The sequence below is a fragment of the Limulus polyphemus genome, unplaced genomic scaffold (assembly GCF_000517525.1).
Source record: "Limulus polyphemus unplaced genomic scaffold, Limulus_polyphemus-2.1.2 Scaffold116, whole genome shotgun sequence".
NCBI lineage: Eukaryota > Metazoa > Arthropoda > Merostomata > Xiphosura > Limulidae > Limulus > Limulus polyphemus.
Genome location: NW_013665726.1, coordinates 917,415 through 937,837, shown reverse-complemented (window position 1 = coordinate 937,837; position 20,423 = coordinate 917,415). Strand labels below are relative to the sequence as shown.

General features: G+C 33.6%; 2 protein-coding genes across 3 annotated transcripts in view; one reads left to right on the top strand and one right to left on the bottom strand.

Moving 5' to 3' along the window:
- LOC106472026 (protein arginine N-methyltransferase 1) overlaps positions 1–4,876 on the top strand; it is a 44,082-nt gene extending 39,206 nt beyond the window's left edge. Inside the window, exons 7-10 of the mRNA XM_013932658.2 lie at positions 1,048–1,163; positions 1,464–1,614; positions 2,746–2,867; positions 3,555–4,876. Of these exons, the coding sequence (XP_013788112.1) occupies positions 1,048–1,163; positions 1,464–1,614; positions 2,746–2,867; positions 3,555–3,638 (473 nt within the window). The 3' untranslated portion in view covers positions 3,639–4,876. The remainder of the gene's footprint in view (positions 1–1,047; positions 1,164–1,463; positions 1,615–2,745; positions 2,868–3,554) is intronic.
- Positions 4,877–10,637: 5,761 nt separating this feature from the next.
- The window catches only part of LOC111089266 (glutamate receptor ionotropic, kainate 1-like), a 48,178-nt gene continuing 38,392 nt past the window's right edge, over positions 10,638–20,423 (bottom strand). For both annotated transcript variants that reach the window (XM_022401450.1, XM_022401455.1), the window contains 2 exons: positions 13,945–14,237; positions 10,638–11,354 (listed from right to left, as the gene is read on the bottom strand). In XM_022401450.1, coding sequence (XP_022257158.1) covers positions 11,084–11,354; positions 13,945–14,237 — 564 coding nt within the window. In that variant the 3' untranslated portion in view covers positions 10,638–11,083. The remainder of the gene's footprint in view (positions 11,355–13,944; positions 14,238–20,423) is intronic.

Genomic DNA, 20,423 nt, shown 5'->3' with positions numbered 1-20,423 from the left:
CTTTGTGCTGTTTAACAGTTTCTTGCTGTCTTTGAGCAGCCTGCCTTTCAGCTTGAACTTGAAGTCTAACTTTACGTTGTTCCAAAGTCTCTTCCTGTATTTCAGCAGCTTGTGCTTGAAGTCTTTGATTACGTTCTTCTTCTGTTTCAGCTGCTCTTTGTGCTTAATTCTTTTAGTGGCAGAAGACTCCATAGAAAGGGCATTTCTTGGGTGGCATAATCACCTGTATCACTAAGCAATAATTTGCAATTCACAAAGTTACTAAATCACTTATGAAACCACTTAGCACTATTTAAAGAAAATTGTTTTTGGAAATACTGAATTGACAGCAAGGTGATCTGAGTGTCTCCCGCCATATTCCTTTCTATGTGCAAAACGTGTTTATGTTTGTATGTTTATTACAAAAAAATGGTGCAATGATCATTAATTGTCAATTTTGTCATTAATTACTTACACCAAATAAAAAATAAAAAGCACCATTAAATTTCTTGTAATAAACTAGTTATTATATGAAGTTATTTTAAAATTTGTTTAATTTGAGATTTTATTCTAAATTATATTTATTATAAATGTTATTATCTTCAAATGTTTTTCATTTCATGATAATTGTTCTTTCTTATAATGGTTCCATCTGTTTTTATCATTTGTTATTGGGTATGTTTTTTAATTATTTTTAACTTGTATATGTGATTAAATAGTTTTATAACTAGTATATGCCTGCAGAGTAGTATTTCTAACCACATGTATGGTGGTGTCAGGGCCTCAAGAGTTAATATGATATTGATTTATAGACAGTTGAAAGTGCTAGTTCCAATATTATATAAAGCAGCTTTAAACAGTGAAATACAACAACAATATAATGACTACACCACACTGAGTATTATTTGGCATGCGCTGTTGTGTTTCATGCTAGATAGTACCACAAACTTTACCAGACAACAGTGGATAATTGGCTTGTGTGTGTGTAAAGTGTTTTATTCATGGATGATATTTACATCTATGAGCTTGTGCAGGACATTAACTTCAATCATGACTTTTTATTTTCAGGGTGGGATAGTGTGTATGGCTTCAACATGTCATGCATCAGGAAAGTAGCTATCTCTGAGCCCCTTGTTGATGTTGTTGACCCTAAACAGGTAGTCACCAATGCTTGTCTCTTAAAGGTGAGTTTCATAATGCATTGTTAAAAATTAAGATCACAATTTGAAGTATGTTGGAAACTTAAAGCAAAACAGTAAATAACATGATTTATGAGAACAATATGTAGGTAAATGATCATGACACTGGGAAATTTGTTTCAAAATATTATATTTTTTATTCATACACATCAGTAACATGTTTTGGCTCAAAATGAGGTTTTAATATAATTAGAGAATTAAGTTCCTGATCACGATTGTTCTTATTGTTATTTACATTTATTTTGAGTTGAAACAGTTTAATATTGTTATTATTTTGTATTTCAGGAAGTAGATTTGTACAATGTTAAGTCAGAAGATTTGGTGTTCCAGTCTCCCTTCCATTTACAAGTTCGTCGAGATGATTATATTCAGGCATTTGTCACGTTTTTTAACGTAGAGTTCACAAAGTGTCACAAACGAACAGGATTTTCCACAGGTATTTTTTTTTTCTTCTAGATTTCAAGTAATTGTTTTAAAAAGCTATTTGTTAAAATTATTATTAGTAGATACATGTGTAGCAAGAATTTTGTGATGGAAAAAGAGGAATTGTCTTGGCAAGTCATCTATAAACATGTTATAGTTGAGCAGTTTTGAGGTTTTTCATTAATTCTTTAGACCCAAATTTTCGAAACTATTGTTAACATTAAAGCCTAGTGGCACGAGGTACAAAATGTATAAATTTTTGGTCAAATACACATTTGTTTACAACATATTTCTGTTACTTTCAGGTAGAATAGATTTGAGTTTAAACTATTTAATTTTAAAAAAAGCTGTAATTAACAGTATGATATTAACCACTTGAGTAACTGATAAAATATTGGCTCTCATTTATTTAATGAAAACTTATTACAGCTTAGAGCACTGCAGTTTCAAGTTATATTATTTGTTATAGGCTTGGGTGTGTTAATGGTTATGTTTTGAAATAAAGTGGAATTTAACTTTCATATTCATATTTCATGTGGTAAAAATGTGATACATAAAGTATCTAAACTATAAATTTATAGTGATTTTAAATATATTATTTCACGACAATGAATTTGTACTTGTATAGGATTTGGAAAATATGTAGCATTTATGCTACTAGTCTATTCTTCTGAATTATTTAACAGACAAGCTATTTAAGATACTAAAATAAATAGTCTTTTCTTTCCTTCAATGTGCCCTTCCTCAGGATTACTGATAAGGAGTGGAATTCCCTGAAACCAGTATAACTCCTTGACAGTTGGTGAAATTGAATTATAGGTTGGGCTTTATATTTATTTTCATATCTTGAGCAGCTTGGCTACTGAATAATTCAGAAGAATAAATTAGTAGCATCTGTGCTATACATTCTTTTAAGTCCTATGTGAACACAAGTTCAGTGCAATGAGTGAAAGACAACTTAAAAACACTATACATATAACATACAGCTCACCATTTTGACCTTGTCTAGGGTTACTGATAAAGGGTGGAATTCCATAAAAGTGATGTAACTTGGTAACAAGTGGTAAATTGAATAATTGGTATTCATATTCATTTTTAGTAAGCTGGATGTTGTTTTACAATGATAAAATTTCTTGTGTTCTAGCTCCTGAAGCTCCTTACACTCACTGGAAGCAGACTGTTTTCTATTTTGATGACTACTTAACGGTGAAAAAAGGAGAGGAGGTGTATGGTGTTTTCAGTGTGAAACCTAATCCGAAAAACAAGGTCAGAATGCTTAGAAATTGGAAGATAATACAGTTGATATTTTAAAAAAAATTTTGTATATAACATAAGTACTATATTTCTTGGTAATTTGATAATTATCTGGAGATTATAAAGATTTCACATGTGAAATTTGAAAATGTTCTAATGAATTAAAGTATTTTTAATCGTAAAACCAAAATTACTTTGCATACTGGATAATCAACATTCTGAAATAAAAAGGTTTACGAGAAAATCTTTAAGTAAAAAATCTTAATACTTAATTAAAATACCTGATATTTTGTGTATGAAAACCTTGTAATGTTTCAGTAGCCTGAATACATTGTCAAAAATCATAGTATAATTACTCTCATGGTTACAAGCTGGGTGGATTCCACCCAACCCATAATGAAAGGGTTAATAAGAAGCAAATAATTAAGGATGTTTCTAACAGTCTTTAGAATAAATTTCTCCATCTTCTGGAAGTCTTTCAGACAATTTTTTTTTCAGATGTTATTCCAGTATTTGATTTACATATTTTAATTTTATTGTGTATAAATGTTTAAAAATTGTATGTAATAAATTATGTAAAATAACCTCCAAGAATATTCACTATTTATAGAAAAAGTTTCCACTGTCATTACTGTTTTGTAAGCTGTTTTATAAATGCTGTATTTCTACTTACTTTCATATTCCTTTTGTTTCTTATAGCGTGATCTTGACTTCACAATTGATGTGGACTTCAAGGGTGATCTTTCAGAACTCGGAGCAAGTTTTGTGTACAGAATGCGTTGATAATGTAATTCTGAAGTAGGGTGAAACCAGTGTGTGTTATCAGTTTTTATTCAGCATAATGGTACTTCCCTTGATGCTTTTGGTGTCACTGTACAACAATCTTCTACTCTCCATTGTAAAAAAATATTACCCATATTGTGTCAGATTTGCATCTTCTCATGGTTACACTAGCAGTGTTACCCCCTTCTTTCATACTTTGTTTTGCAGAATTAAGTTAAAAATCAGGATCAGTTAAATATTCATTTCTGAACATTTTTTGTTCTGTTTCTCATGGCCTATCACCAATCTTACAAATGTATTTGCATTTTAGGTAAATTCTGATTACACAAAAAGGTTTATACTTGTTTCTCAAATAGTTTGGCTGGAGCTGTACATCTGGAAATGTTTACAGCTTTTAAACAAAATTACTTGCAGAAATAAATATTTCATGGTGTAACAAGGCACCTGTCATAATTTACTTTTCATTATTAGAGAACTTAGATTTCACATGGTCTAGATTCAATATTTAAAAACTAAGGAAGAAGAAATACCTCACATAGTATAATGTGACAATTACTGTATGAGTAATAATTGCTGTAGACACATAGCAAGGAGATTAATAATAAGTTAAGCAAACCTTATAATCAAGCTGACAAATTTTGAAACAACTTTGTTACAGATTGTAAACATATTTTACTATCAAAATCTTTGTAGCCAGTAAAGATATTAAAAACAATTGATAATGAAATAAAAAATTAACTTAGACAGTTGTCTTTTGAAATAAATTTGTATAGACTGAAATGCTTCTGTACTTCAGAATTTAAGCTTAATTCATGTTTCTTATGTAACAAAATGTCGACCTTTGCTAATTCTATAACATAAGAAAACATGGGTACTGTAACAAAATGATTTGTTTGATAATTGGTAGGATTATTGGCCCATTTAATGGTTTTTCTTTCTTTTTTTTCAAATACTTTGCCTCTGAATTTAAGCTTAATTCATGTTTCTTATGTAACAAAATGCCAACCTTTGCTAATTCTATAACATAAGAAAACATGGGTACTGTAACAAAATGATTTGTTTCATAATTGGTAGGATTATTGGCCCATTTAATGTTTTTTTTTGTTTGTTTTTTTCAAACGCCTTGCCTCCGGAGCTAGTTTCAATATTGATCACATCATCCATTGATCATGTTCTTTCCCTTCTAGGCTTAATGTACTTTTCCTTTAACTGACAAAATAAAGTTTTATATAAATTTAGCAGTTTTAATTGTTTGACTTAATTTAAACAGCAGAAATCTTATTCATCAGACAATAAACACGAAAATATTGAGGTACAGCCCGTGATGCCATATGTAGTTTTATGTATATTTATAATTTTTAACAGTCAGATATAGGAATATTTAATCAGTGGATATAAAATGATAAAAACCCTATAACCTGAGCACTTTTGAAAGGTTGACCTTTCTTCTTCAGAGATAAACTGGGATATTTTTAACTTCATACTTTATGCTGACTCAGCAGCTGGGCTAAATCATATCAGTCTGGCATGAGAGCAACATTTGCTAGGAGCATTACGACGGCTCTCAGTGGAATGATCACCAATGCAAGCTAAAAACCTTCAGATAGTTCACCCAGAGCTTATCCCACCTCATGTCAACAGTGTGACTTTGATCTGAAAATCCAATTAGGCTACTGTAATCAAAATATTCAGGAAAATTAAGGTAAGAAATTATGAATGTGTATTTCAGTTTTTTTTGTGTTTCAGGTGAGGTGAATAAGCCAGAGAGAGAGAATGAACTCCACAGGGTCTAAGAGTTTATCCTCTTGAAAGAATAAATCTTATAAACTTCAGAAAGCTTCTCATGCCAGTACTTGCTTCTTCTGGCCTCTATCATATTACAGTGAGAGTGCTGTACCTTTTTGCTGGTGTATCATTTACAAGCTCAAGTGATTAGGATTTGGTTTTCATGTTCTCCAGCTGGTCAATCGAGGTTCCCCACAGTGCATGAGTTCTTGCTCCTGTGGGCACCTGCTTGGGAACTATTTTTTATGTATTCACTTTTCAGAACTGCTGCTCCTAGCCCTGTCCATTCTAATAAGTTAGACAAGTTATGGTGAGACAATAACCTATTGGAATGTAGCTGGTATTCTTGAGATGAGTGCACACTGGCCAATAAAATATAAGGACACCCTCTCACCTTACACCAATCATCCTTGCTTATAACCAGTAACTAAGCATCTCGATATTGTTTCTACCGTATGACAACAAAGTGTGGTCACTACCTGATGATCTGTAAGTCTACCGGTTATGTGTGGCACAGCTTGCAGGTCGTCGCTAAATTGGCCATTGATCCCATATTTTTTTTATTTTTTTTTTGTAAATTATTAATGGTATTTTTTTATCTTTCTTCTAATTATCTGACCCATTCTTCTTGCTTTTTTTTATATTATTATTATTATCTCCATTAAATTTTCTTTCTTGTTCCTCCTGTTTGCTACCTCTTTAATTTTTTGTCTCATTCCTCCTGATCTTTTGTTAATTTTATCATTTCAAATAATCTTTAATCTTGTACTTGACCTTTTTGGTCACTGCCTTCAGTTGAGATTCTATTTCAAATATATTCTAAATTCTATTATCATCAAAATAATCCTAAACCTGACGGCAAATGTTTTAACATAGTTCTTTCTTTGCAGGTTCTTTTACATTATCAGGTGAAAGTAATTCAACGTCCACTCCACTTAATGAGACGAAATTTCCTACTTTAAACATTTCTATAAGCTTAACCACTTTTCAACTCGTAAATTGTTTAGCTCTAAATTTACAACAATACTAGGAGTAATGTACAATCAATCCGTTTATTTTTACAAAGTAGTGCAATATCTCTTTTTTTATCTCAAATAACTTAACACTTCACGGAACGTCGTTTATTCATAATCTACCATTGTTGTAGGTATTTCTAGGACTAAACTATACGTCACATTACATCATCAAACACTCACAGCTTTCTTTAGCTGATAAATTACAAAAATTACTCTCAATCTTTGGGTTGCGGGTTCGAATCCTTGTCCCACCAAACATGCTTGCCCTTTTATCCGTAGGGGCTTTATAGGTGACGGTCAATCTGACTATTCCTTGGTAAGAGAATAGCCCAAGCATTGGCAGTAGGTGGTGATGACTAGCTGTCTTCCTTCTAGTCTGACACTGCTAAATTAGGGACTGCAAATGTAGATATCCCTTGTGTAGCTTTGCACAAAATTCATAACAAACCACACTCCAAGGAAGATTGTATAAAAATGTATATTTAGACATTAAATCATAACATATATGTATGTATATCTTATATAGATATATTAGACATTAAATCATAACATATATGTATGTATATCTTATATAGATATATTAGAAATAAAATCCACCAGTGAAAATTTAGTAAATAGGTTTTCTAAAATTAAATGTAATAATAAACTAGCTTATATTTCTAGAACTAAAACAAGCTAATTTGGCCTTTTTAGCTTCTGTCATAGGATATTCAGTATTTGTTGGTAAACAAATACAAACGTATACGTGGTCATAAAAATATCTGACAACAGCGTTTCTATTATGCTTCCCTTGTTTGTTATATATGCTGGCGAGGCCGTTCACTCAATTTCAGAATTCATTTGTCAGGCTTGTCAACTTTTAAAACGGTCGTTAAACGTTTTAGTTCGAAAAACTTGAAAAATTAACACACACAGTAGTGTGTCTTGCGGCCAAAAAAATAACCTACAGGGTACAGTTTTCTTAACAGGTGTGATAGTTTAACGATTTTCCACCTTCTGCAGCTTGGACTCTGATAATCCAAACTATCACACATATTCAGTGGATGTGTTCTACTGGACTCTTACTTCACATAACAAATTTCAAGGCGATCCATTAAGAAATACCTGAGATATAAAATCTCCAATTTTGATTGCATTTCTTCCTTTTTTCTATTTGCACCAAAAGTATGGAAACTTTATTTAATAGAAAAACATACTTAACTTTTATGAATTATTTTCAAATCTGGTTAACTCTAGACTGATATAGATCAAAATGGTGGTGTGCTTGAATAGATTAATCTATCTGAGGAGTTCCTACAATATCTATCACTGTGTGCTTTTCCTCACTAATGATAACCCATAGTTACCACTACATAATTGTGTCACTACCGGAACTGACTCGGTTAAAGTGAAGAGGTGTCTCAATGAACTTTTTGACCAGAATATTCTCCTGATCTGCATATGTTATTGCTAGGTAGGGCTTTCCAGGTAGTCAGCTGAGATTGCCTAAATAGTTGTCTTTTTTTAACTTGGCCTGATAAATTGCCCCATTTTCCAATGGAGCAACTCTGAGATGCAGCTAATTTATAACTGTATCCCAATTCTCTTGATGTTCCTTATCCAGGTGTTCAGTAGCATTGCGGATCCTATCATATGAACTCGGGATCAGTTATTGAAGAGCCTGTTCCAGAGTCCATCCATAGGAAATTGTGCTTCTACTTTTATTTATTTTTTCTTAACATAGTAAACATTAAAAGTACAATACATAAAAGGTACCAATACTGAAAAGAAAGACATTGTTTTCAAGAATTCTAACAATATGAACTTTGATAGGGGAGGGAGTCATCACTGTGTCAAGTGTGGTGCTGATTGATCAAGAAATGTGTAAAGTATAAGGAACAGATGTACACATGTCGACGTTTATTTATATAGATAGAAATAGATTATCAGAGAGGAGTTGTATTTTACGTCAAAAATTAAATTAGCGTAGTCAAATAATTATTCGTGTTTACCTACACAAATTTCACAATTGAAACATTTTACCATCTTAATTAATTATACTTGTCATAAGACATTAGTATTAGGCCTATTTCTTTCAGTTCAGGTCGGCTGGAACATAACAAACGCAGTAGTGTTCGAAACACCATTTGTATAAGTCATTTGTATTGTTTGTTTGTAAGTACGCACAAAGCTACACAATGGGCTATCTGTGCTCTGCCCACCACGGGTATCGAAACCCGGATTTTAGCGTTTAAAGTCCGCAGACATACCGCTGTACCACTGGGGGGCTAAGTCATTTGTTACAACAGTAATTGTTAAGGTGTGAACACCTTTTCATTAGTGTTAATATTAGACAAGTATAGTTAATTGTTATCGTGCTTTGTCTGTTTAGAAAAGGCGTTCACGCCGTAACAATTTTACCATATTATTTTAAGTACTTAAATATGTATGAGATCCTCCTTCTCAGCTATAATATACAAATTACGTAACAAGTGCAGATGTACAACATATCAAATTCGTGCTAAACTTCGTTCACTGTGGCTGGTTGTATCAGAATTTTGCATGAAACTGCCAGTTTTGAACTGATAAACTACAGAAACTGATACGGTTACGAGACGAAGAAAAAAGCGTAACTAGTACAGCGGTTATCGAGTCATGAGACCTTGGATATTCAATCTAGGCACACTAAGCTGTGCCCAAAACTTGCTTGATATGAGTAATTCCCCTTCTTTATCTTGCTACTTAAATACATGAAGTAGGATAGGTGGTCGCATTTTTCAATAGATTAGATTGAAAATAGTCAAAAACAACAAATTACGTTTGTTTGAAATTTTATATCTTGTTCATTTCAAAGCGACTACTTCAGTATATAAAATTTGAACTAGGTATATGTGGTCGTAGTTTTTACTTTTCACTTCATAATTAGATGGAGAAAATTGCTAAAATAAATTAATTACAGTTTAAAAGTTTTATATTTCAGTGATTTTGAGGCAATTCCTATAGACTGCAGATAATAGAGTTGAAACGTCGACTTCATAGTTAAACCCATGGTTCAAATTCCTTTCAGTTGGATCTTTTTCCAACTGTTGGAAGCAAGGTTCGGATAAAAGAGTTGAAACTGTTTTCATAGTTAAACCTATTATCGTGTTGCTTCCAGTTGTCTTGGTTGGACCTTTCTTCAGTTTATTGTAACGATGATAGGAATAATAAAGTTAAAGCTATATATATTCGTAGTTAAACCTGTTGTTCAAGTTGTTTTCATTTGTCTGGTTGGAACGTTATATTAATTTTATTTTAGCATCTTGATGAGTTACTAGTGGTATACACGTGTTTAATCAAGTATTTTAGGAGTTGCTTACTTTATAAACAAATATCTAGTAAGCCATTTAGAAAATTTCTCTCATGCGTAGCTGTTTGAACAGCATCAAGCTTATCATGCACATCTTCGTTTATTAATTCCTTTTTTTATGACCGATTTGTGAACGGTCCTGTAGATACTTCCATAAATATTTATCAAAAGTTCTTCGCATATCCAGCGCTCATGGCATTTTCCTTAAGTACCAGTTTTGTTCCAGTATTATTAGGCACTGTTTCTAGAAGTGTAACATACGGTATGAACTTTTGTATGACTGTTATAGAATCCTCCTGTCTCTTTTGGGATACATACACAATTATTTTGGTTCTTGGCTTAGTGTAGTTGTTTTTCTACTATCCGAACTTCGGCTGTCAGAGAAGTTATTATATATATACGTCTTTTAACCAACGAGTAAGAGATCTGAGTATTTTATTGTTCGTGAATAAGTAAAGGTTTTTGTTTCTCCCGCAGGTGTGGATAAATAATTTCTTTCGATAGTTGTACGTGTTCAGTTTTTTTTTCTGTGTAAAGCGTATCCTGAATTTGCTGCTTAGCTTATGGATTTTATCACATGGCTGTTGAGTATCATTAAATTTGGATAACATATTATTGTGTTCGTAAGAATTGTGCTTGGTTTCTTTTACAAGTGATTTCGTAATTGTGTCATTTTGAACTGTGCAAACGATTGTTTGTTATGGATTTCGCGCAAAGCTACACGGTAGCCGTCCCTAATTTAGCAATATAAGACTAGCAGGGAAGGCAGCTAGTCATCACCACCCATCGCTAACTCTTGGGCTACTCTTTTACCTACGAATAGTGGGATTGACCGTCACATTATAACGCCCCCACGGCTGAAAGGGCGAGCATGTTTGGTGTGACGGGAATTCAAACCCGCGACCCTCAGATTGCGAGTGAAGATTTGTAACAAATTATTTGAGAGTGATGGAGAACAACATTAAATACAAGATGATTAAATGGAAAGAAAAAGTTCAGCATCAAACAAACGATTACAATTTGATCGTAGGCGTGACAACAGGCCACGTGACTAACCGGAACAAAATGCTAAGTGGTTTAAATATAAAAGTGCGTAATTTTCAGAAAGTTTCAAAGTTTCAAAATCCTTTATGAAGGTCATTTGTATTTTAAGCAGTTTTTTAATTAGCACATTCCACGTTATAACTTTTTTTACAATAGACCTGTTTCTTTAGGCTTAAATAGTTCTGAATATTGATAAAAAAAGGCAATAATGCAAACAAATCTTTAACAAACAAGTGTAAAGTTTCTAACTTTGATGTTCTTATTTTGGATTTTTAAAATATATATTTAAATTTACACTTGTGTATTTCTTTTCGTCTTGACCGTTTAAGCTTCCTTGTTTTAGCCCGGTTGTGCCATATTTCAGAGGCTAAAGCAAAAAGTGAAAGTATTAAGCCTATTGATAGCATGATGAAGAGGCCTTTGACATCTTCAAGTTTAAGGGGTCTACTGGTATCTTCAGAAGTGTGTAGACACTTGGTGAAGTTTTGTAATGCCTGTTGAAGGTTATGTGAAAAGAACCCGCTCTCCATAACGGTTGCCATTCTGAAAATATTTAATATATAAAACAAAGGGTAAAAACAGTACATTTAAATGCTAGGTAGAATTGTCAAAACATTACCAGACAAACTGCAAAATAGATAATATTTAAGCAATAAATAGTTACAGTATTCGTTATGCAGTAATGAGCATGTTCGAAACACAGCAATTAACCAAAATATTTCATTAGATGCTTTGACTTTAGAACTTACATTACACAAGATACTTTGATTCTAAAATCCTTACTCTTCGTCAGTTTGTGCATTTCGTAAGTACCCGTTTCGAGAAATTACAAAACATATTGACTCACAACGTAGTATTACTTTTAGTTGTAATACTTATAGAACAGTTGATTGTTGGTTTATTTTAAAGCAAAGCTACACTGGAATAAAAATCTGCTGTGTCCACCACAGGAACTTGAACCCTGAATGTTAGCGTTGATTGTCTGTAGACTTACCGCTGTCCCACCGAGGGATTGTATAAAAGGAATTTGGCTAATGATATTGTTGCAACGTGTTCTATCGTTGACTGGATCATTTGTTAAATAGTCCAGCTTACGTAACGATAGGGTTACCATCTTTGACATGCAAAAAACGCCTTTCACCCCCGACAAGGCCATTCCGCAAACCCCTTCTCACCTCTGATGCAAGATTTCTTTTTCAGGTGTGTAATAGGATCATTCAATGCACCATCGCCCAGATCTTTCATTATTCAGTTTGTAATTACTTGGGTATCTGCTACTATCATACATATTTTTAACTCAAGTCAAATCGCTTACTTCTCTTGTCTCACACATCTCCTCCCACTCACTAAATCGCCTACATCTCTCGCCTCGCACGTCTCCTCACACTCGCGTGACTCTCTCACTCACGTTATGCGCTTTGTGTTGGTGGGTAGACAGACAGCTGCCGTATTTTCAGCCATTTTGATCTATTATTGCTTTAAACTGAGGAAGTAGCAACACTACAACAGTGTTCTTTAGCTTTAGATCCACATAAAAACTGGCAAGTGGAAAACCCATAAAAAATGGCCAGATGGCAATCCTACATAACCATAAGAAATTAATTGACTTCTTCAATCACGTTTGCTGCAGGCTACATTCACTTTGACACAAGTTGTAGGCCTAAGTTCGCAAACAATGTTTCAACAGAGATTTCGAGACTAATGGATATATGCTTACTTACTTGAAAACTTGCATGCAGAAATTTCCTCGCTAATCGATCGATTAAGTAAATAGACACGATAACTTTCACTACTAGCGATGAACTAAACCACTTATTGATTACTTATTAATTTATCACTTCACTGATTCTAGTTCACAGTAGCATTTATATCATTCCTGTTTTTTTTTACTTACAACACGGAATTTCTAGATTTTACAGAGGCCTTAACTTTCATGAGCATTTTAGATATTGCGTCATGTGTTCTTTAGCGAACAAACATCTAAATTACAATGTTAGAAATATATCTTACAATGATATATGTATGGAACATTCATCACAAAATTATTCGAGGCGATATTTCTTTTCTAGGTGGTTTTATTTCAATATTAAACTTTCACTCAGGACGCACATCATGAGTACCAAAGATTTGATTCTCTTGAGACTCAGAAAAATATGACTTAAGATAATCACATAACTTTTGGATGTTAAATTTATGTTAACATACTAAACATAGTGATACCATAACAAATCATACTAATTCTATAAAATGACTACTATAAGAGCCCCAAAGTGGCTCAGCGGTAAAAATCGGGTTTCGATACCCGTTGTGGGCAGAGCACTGATAGCCCATTGTGTAGCTTTGAGCTTAGCAACAACAAAAACAAACTGCTAAAAGTGTATATTTCAAATAATTCAAAACCACGGCTACTTTTAACGAACAAATTTCGTTAGTAGGTTTGTCTGTTTGTTTTTAATTATGCAAAAAGTTACACAAGGGCTATCTGTGCTCTGCCCACCACGGGTATCGAAACCCAGTTTCTAGCGTTGTAAGTCCGCAGACATACCGCTGTGCCACTGGGGGGCTCGATAGTAGGTCTCAGTAGATTACATTATTTTTATGCACAATTCAAAATGCATCAATATTATTTTTTAACATCATTAATTCAATTGCTTTAGTTTTCAGGGGCATTTATAAAGGCCATTTACTTCACGGACAGGTTGGTTACAGTTAAATGAATTAAATAAATCTTTGCAAAAAATCCTTTAAGGATATATTTTACAGGAAGAGTTCCTTTTCGACATAATTATCAGTTGTTTTCCTATAAATGGCTAAGAAAAAATAACTTGTAAAGCTTTGGTTGTTGGTTAAAGAGTATAAACTTTTTAGTTTTTCATCATAAAAACTTGGTGGCGCTGTGAGTGTTTTCTTCTGACAACCTCATATTACAAAAATAATTTAAATCATTGAAAGCATTTAAATATATATAATCCTTCTTTTATGGATTTGCGGCTGATTTAAAGTTACCCTCAAATCCAAGGAGTGTACAGGTAGCTGACAGAAAATAAAGTTTAATTTTCTACGTTAGCGAATTGTTGATATAATATTTTGTATAGTACACTAGCTAACAAAGTTTTAATGTAAATTTTATTACCTGAAATTCAGTTCTTCCTGAAAACCTCCAAGTGATGAATTTCGGCGGAGAAGTATCACTCGAGATTTTGCGTGGAAATGTTCCTTCGCCAAATAAAAATTGCAGCTCTTTTGTCGTTCGTAACGCAGCGACAGACTGTAAAATATTGATATTTCACTAGAGATCAGAGCGTGCGTTCCTCGAGCCACTTTGTCCAAAACCTCATCACTATTCAGTTTCTCCGGATGGACAAGAGAGTCGTTGTGTTGAAGAATTCGTTTCCATATTTTCCTGTATAGTCGATCCTCACTTGTCTTGAATAAATAAATAAAACAGACGAAACCCATGGTAGTAAAGAGAAAAACTAAAGAGATTTAAAATTATAATTGTCATAACACAATAGTATTAGGCCTATTACAGTTTTAAAGTTATAGAAATTAAATATTATATATATATATATATGATTTAATGTTCATTATAATAAAGCTGTGAGACAAACATACCGAATGCTTCCTCCGCTTCTAAGCAATAACCCTTCAATGGAGCAACAATAAGATCAGACTCTTTTTGGAAAACAGCAATATCAGCTCCTCTTGTGCAGCTTTCCACAAACCAGCTAATGTTTACGCCTTCCAAGCACATGTTAGAGCAGATCATAGGTGTACAAGTTCATTGGAGATGTATCAGTGGATTTAATAAGTGGGTGATCTAACATGAATGTTGTGATTATTGTTTCTCGGGCCATCATTCTCATTAATACTGTCATTGATATCGAGGTTTGGCTGTAACCTTGTGTACTTTTGTCCTCTTCAAGTCTTTGTTTATTATCTTCATCATCATATATATATATATATCGCATTAGCGTTATCGGTCCAGATTGTCAACTTATTGTCATAACGGATAATGTCTGTGGTAATAGCACCCAAATGCTGATAGATAGAACATCCCCCCAACGCATTTTACCATAGACATTATCCGTTATGACAATAAGTTGTACAATACTGGACCGACTAACGCTAATGAGATATTTAATTCATTATTGTTTTATAGTTCTGATTTAATCGCCTATTAACAATTAATGTAATTAATAGTTTGTGAGCTATATATATATATATATATACATTGTATATATAAGTATATAAGTTATATTTATTTCACAGGCGATAACTATGGTTTATAAAGCTTTGATAATATAAGTTCATTTCTTCTAAAACTTCAGAATTTAAATTTCTTTGTCTCACCCATTGACTCAGCGGTAAGTCTAATGAATTATAACGCTAAAAACCGGCTTTCGATACCCGCGGTGGGCACAGTACAGATAGCCCATTGTGTAGCTTTGTGCTTCAGAACAAATACAATTTAATTTCTGTATTACAAAGACATTTAAAGTATTATATTTTTGTAAGAAAACTAAATTTCTCCTGTAATGGATAGATTAGTATTTTGTATGTCACTGTAGTTATTTAATGCTCAACTTAGATACAAAACCATTATCCACAAAAACTGCTTGACAACTCATTACCATTTAACTATTAAATCAGCCATTAAATAATTTTACCTTAGTTTATCAACTGATAAATTTCTTAGGTTATTCAAATCACTACAAGTAAAGATTGTATTTCGGGCCAAAGTCCTATATATAACTGCTTTCCAAATTAGTTTTTTAATCATAAATAATATATGTATGCATAGAGAGGTTGATTACGTTATATTAAAATAATTTTGAAGCGTCACCATACCATTACAGTCTACATCATTACCTTTGTTCATGCTCTACCTGACATCCGAACATCCTTGCAGTAGCCCTGCAGCGTAGTTTCCGTTGGAAAAGGGCCCATTGCAGTGCTGTCTCGTCCATAGCACACCATTCTTTCCTGTTTGCTTTCTCTAAACCATCTAGCATATTAGGAAGACAGTTTTTCATTGCTTCTTTCAACAGTCCAATGGCACAGAAATCCATAGACGCTGCATTCTGAACTTGACCGATATGTCTTCACACAGGATAACATGGAATACCTGTTTCATTCTCTAGTTGCTTGAAGTACTGAAAGGTTGAACGGGAGGTATGGTTGGAAGCTTTATCAAGGTGAGCCTTTACACTTTTGACCTCGTTTGGAGACAGAGATTATTGTTAATTATGTTGTTCACTGTTGGCTGGTTCGCGTGGACGGCTTTTACCTCAGCTGGCGTACGACTTGTTGCAGGTCTCTTTCTGGATGGTCCTGGTACTCCAAGTTCATCTATATTTCCTTTAATTTCCAATTTAATATACGAAATATCTCAGTCTTGGAAATTCTAAATACTCGATCTGAACACACCTTTATCATCCGAGTGTATGAATATTTCCCCTCAGAAAGAGCTGTTACGTACCCTTACTAAAAGCGATTACTTTTCGCTAACATTACAATACCTATAAAACGTCAAGCAATGTCAAATTTAGTTCTGGTACACTATACACTAGATGGATTATGGAAAGCAAGCAATGAGAAGTGGTGTGTGTTGGGTATGACTGCTTTACGATAGAGCCTTTTGCTATGAAAACCACGTCTAAAGTATGACCTGACGTGGCAACATGGACTGTAACGAAGAGTTAAGCTTCAAAATCGTTTTGATATAATGTACTCATATATGTTTTGTGTGCCATTTAGTCATCTATTTTATTTTATGTTGTGATTCCTGTGCAGCGAAATTAATGTTTAGGCATAAAAATAAAATCATAATGGGTTTACAAAACTGTATTTTTGTTAAACCTCATCAACGTTTAGCAGGTAACCTGCTGAAAAATTAAACTAGTGTTAAACTATTAAAATTAATGTTACTGTGTAGGTAGAAAAGGGTAACTATTAAAACTAGTGTTACTGTGTAGGTAGAAAAGGGTAACTATTAAAACTAGTGTTACTGTGTAGGTACAAAAGGGTAACAATTAAACTATTGTAGGTAGAAAAGGGTAACAATTAAAACTACTGTAGGTAGAAAAGGATAACTATTAAACTACTGTAGGTAGAAAAGGATAACTAATTAAAACTACTGTAGGTAGAAAAGGGTAACTATTAAACTACTGTAGGTAGAAAAGGGTAACCATTAAAACTACTGTAGGTAGAAAAGATAACTATTAAGAGATCAACAATACTTTAATTCTATAAACATTCATTCACACTTTAAATCATAAAAGTAGGTTGAAAATTATTTTTTAATCTAATTCTAAACTGAAGAAAGCTAGACGTTTATTTTTCTTAAATCATATCTCTCACGTACATCACGTAATTTGCTAACAATACTATCTTTAGGAACTTCAAGTTTTCCCTGTGCTAGCATGTTGTATGTAAATAATTTACGTTACCATGGTCACCAAAACACAAAGAAAATAACCAAGCCTTACCTTCCACTTATTCTAGTAAGTTTTCATTGAGTGTGAGCAAAATGACCAAAGGTATGTGGCTCTTACTGTGCGAGTAGAGTGCATGCAGTAACGAATATACCATTGTGTGATTACTTACATGATGGGGCCCGGCATGGCCAGGTGGATAAGGCGCTCGACTCGCAATCTGAGGGTCGCGGGTTCGGATTCCCGTCCCACCAAACAGCCGTGGGGGCGTTATAATGTGACGGTCAATCCCACTATTCGTTGGTAAAAGAGTAGCCCAAGAGTTGGCGGTGGGTGGTGATGACTAGCTCTAGTATTACACTGCTAAATTAGGGACGGCTAGCGCAGATAGCCCTCGTGTAGCTTTGCGTGAAATTCAAAAACAAACAAACAAACTTACATGATGGAGAAATGCTGTTACATATATGTATTATATGCGCAAACCTTTCCAACAAAGAATATCAAATATAAGATATTAAACTCAAATCATAAAAAAGTGATTTAAGAAATTACAGGGTAGAGAGATGTGGGGTAGATTTGAGCCATCTAAATGGATAAACAAAAGAGGTGAAAAGTTGACTCATTCAAGGCAAGTCTGTCTGGAAAAGAACAATATGATTTTAGATAAAGTGACTCCAGACACTAAACAGTACTAAAAATAGTTCTTTCAGAGTAGTGGTGGAATAGCGCAAGACCTTACCAGCAGTATGGTTTTAAACAAAGTGACTCCAGGCACAAAATAAGACCTGACAACAGCTCTTTCAGAGTAGAGGTGGGATAACTCAAGATCTTATGAATACTATGATTTTAAACAAAGCGACTCCAGGCACAAAATATGACTTGAAAACAGCTCTTTCAGAGTAGAGGTGGGATAACTCAAGACCTTATGAACACTATGATTTTAAAGAAAGTGACTCCAAGCACAAAATATGACTTGAAAACAGCTCTTTTAGAGTAGAGGTGGGATAACTCAAGACCTTATGAACACTATGATTTTAAAGAAAGTGACTCCAGGCACAAAATATGACTTGAAAACAGCTCTTTCAGAGTAGAGGTGGGATAACTCAAGACCTTATGAACACTATGATTTTAAACAAAGTGACACCAGGCACAAAATATGACTTGAAAACAGCTTTTTTTCAGAAAAGTGGTCCAACAATTCAAAAGCTTATCAATACTATGATTTTAAACATGCAACGCTTACTGTTTATTGTGGACATACTCCATATTGAAGTGAAATGCCATGAACTGTAAAGGTTGAAATCAAATGTCATGTAGGAGTGTTGCATAAAAAGCGTGTAATAAGGTAGCTGGATGTAACTGAGTTATTTTAATTTGTTTCATATGTGGTTCATATCCCATTATTTTAGTATTATTTTTTTTGTACGTCTATTATGCATTTGAATTCTAGCTTTTGTTGGTTTTTTTGTTTCTCCAAGATCTCGAGCAAGTGGATTACATACCTGTCTTTCTACCAAGAAGACCCAGGATTGAGTCATGGCCACCACAACAAATACTATCCTTCTCATGACTTCCCTGAAAACGGCAGCGGATTAGCAGTATGATATAGAATACTCAGTAATTACTAATTAACAATTACTACCTAATGAGCAGATACAGTCCTATAATTTGTAAGAAATTTAAAGATTTAGAAATACTTAACAGCAAAATAGTAGATAAACGTCTTGCAATTCTACATTTCTATAAACAAAATAACACAATTCCTAAAGAACTTAAGGTCAACTGACTTATCAACAACCTGCATGTTAAAGGTTCTCAGAACCTTAATAAGTCCATGTCTTTTGACAGGACCAAATATCATCATGCGAACGTGTTTGTTTATAGTTAAGCACAAATTTGCACAATGGGCTATCTGTGGTGTGCCCGCCACGGGTATCGACATACAATACAAACAGTAATAGAACATACAAAGACTCTGCTAAGATACACACAGCTATTCAAACTTCATATCAATATATACACAGAAATAAAGTAAATTCCCTCATCGATTCTCTAAACAAGAAACGACATACAATACAAACAGTAATAGAACATACAAAGACTCTGCTAAGATACACACAGCTATTCAAACGTCATATCAATATATACACAGAAATAAAGTAAATTCCCTCATCGATTCTCAAAACAAGAAGTTTTCCTGTACTACAGGCATGCCGAGACGTACAGTACTAAACTTAAGTTCACGGCTATTAGCAGAACGTAAGGAAATTTAGTAAGTAAAGACCTAATACATAAATGAAAAGCCACTTTATATGTAATATTTGTTTAAAACGACAACAAACATAACTTTCAGTCAACACAATAAGAATAATTCAGAATCAAAATAAAGTTACCAATTCAGAAAACTGAAAAATGGTGCCCCCCCCCCCCCACCACACACATAATGCCAACAAATAAAAAAATTGTTCTTAGGGGTATAGAGAAGGACAAACTCCAAAACAATTCTACCAGCAGACAAAAGTAGTGTATCTCGAAAGTCTAATTGAAGACGGCCACTATACAAAGATGACGTATAAACACACAGACACGAAAATTAACCACCTCCTCTTAAACTTACTAAACCTCAAGAGCAAGACCACCCTCTCCATTCCATAGTTGATTGCAGAGATTTATTTAAAACGACAATAGACACAACTTTCCGTCAACTAAATTAAGTAGAATGCAGAATCAAAGTAAAGTTACCAATTCAGAAAGTTGAAAAATGGAGCCCCCCCCCCCCACATGGTGCCAACAAAAAATAAAACATGTTCTCAGGGGTTTAGAGAATGACAAACTCCATAACAATTCTACGAGCAGTTAAGGTTAGTGTATCTGTAATTATGGACAAACAATTATAGACTATAATTCACAACGATTCACGCACTTTACTTACGGCTTGACTCGATTAACTGTCTCTATCTTCCTGTCTGCTATTCATTTATTCATGCCGTCACTTCTTTTGCCGGCTTATATATACAAAAATAGAGGGCGCATAGAGAAGACTAGAGTTGCCACAAACAGACATGATCTTTCCAGAATCTCATGATGTGTTACTAGAATCACGTGACTTCCGTTGTCGTAACACTGCCCCTTCCTTAGTATCGTTCGTCCCGAACAATAGCCGCTTACATTAAAC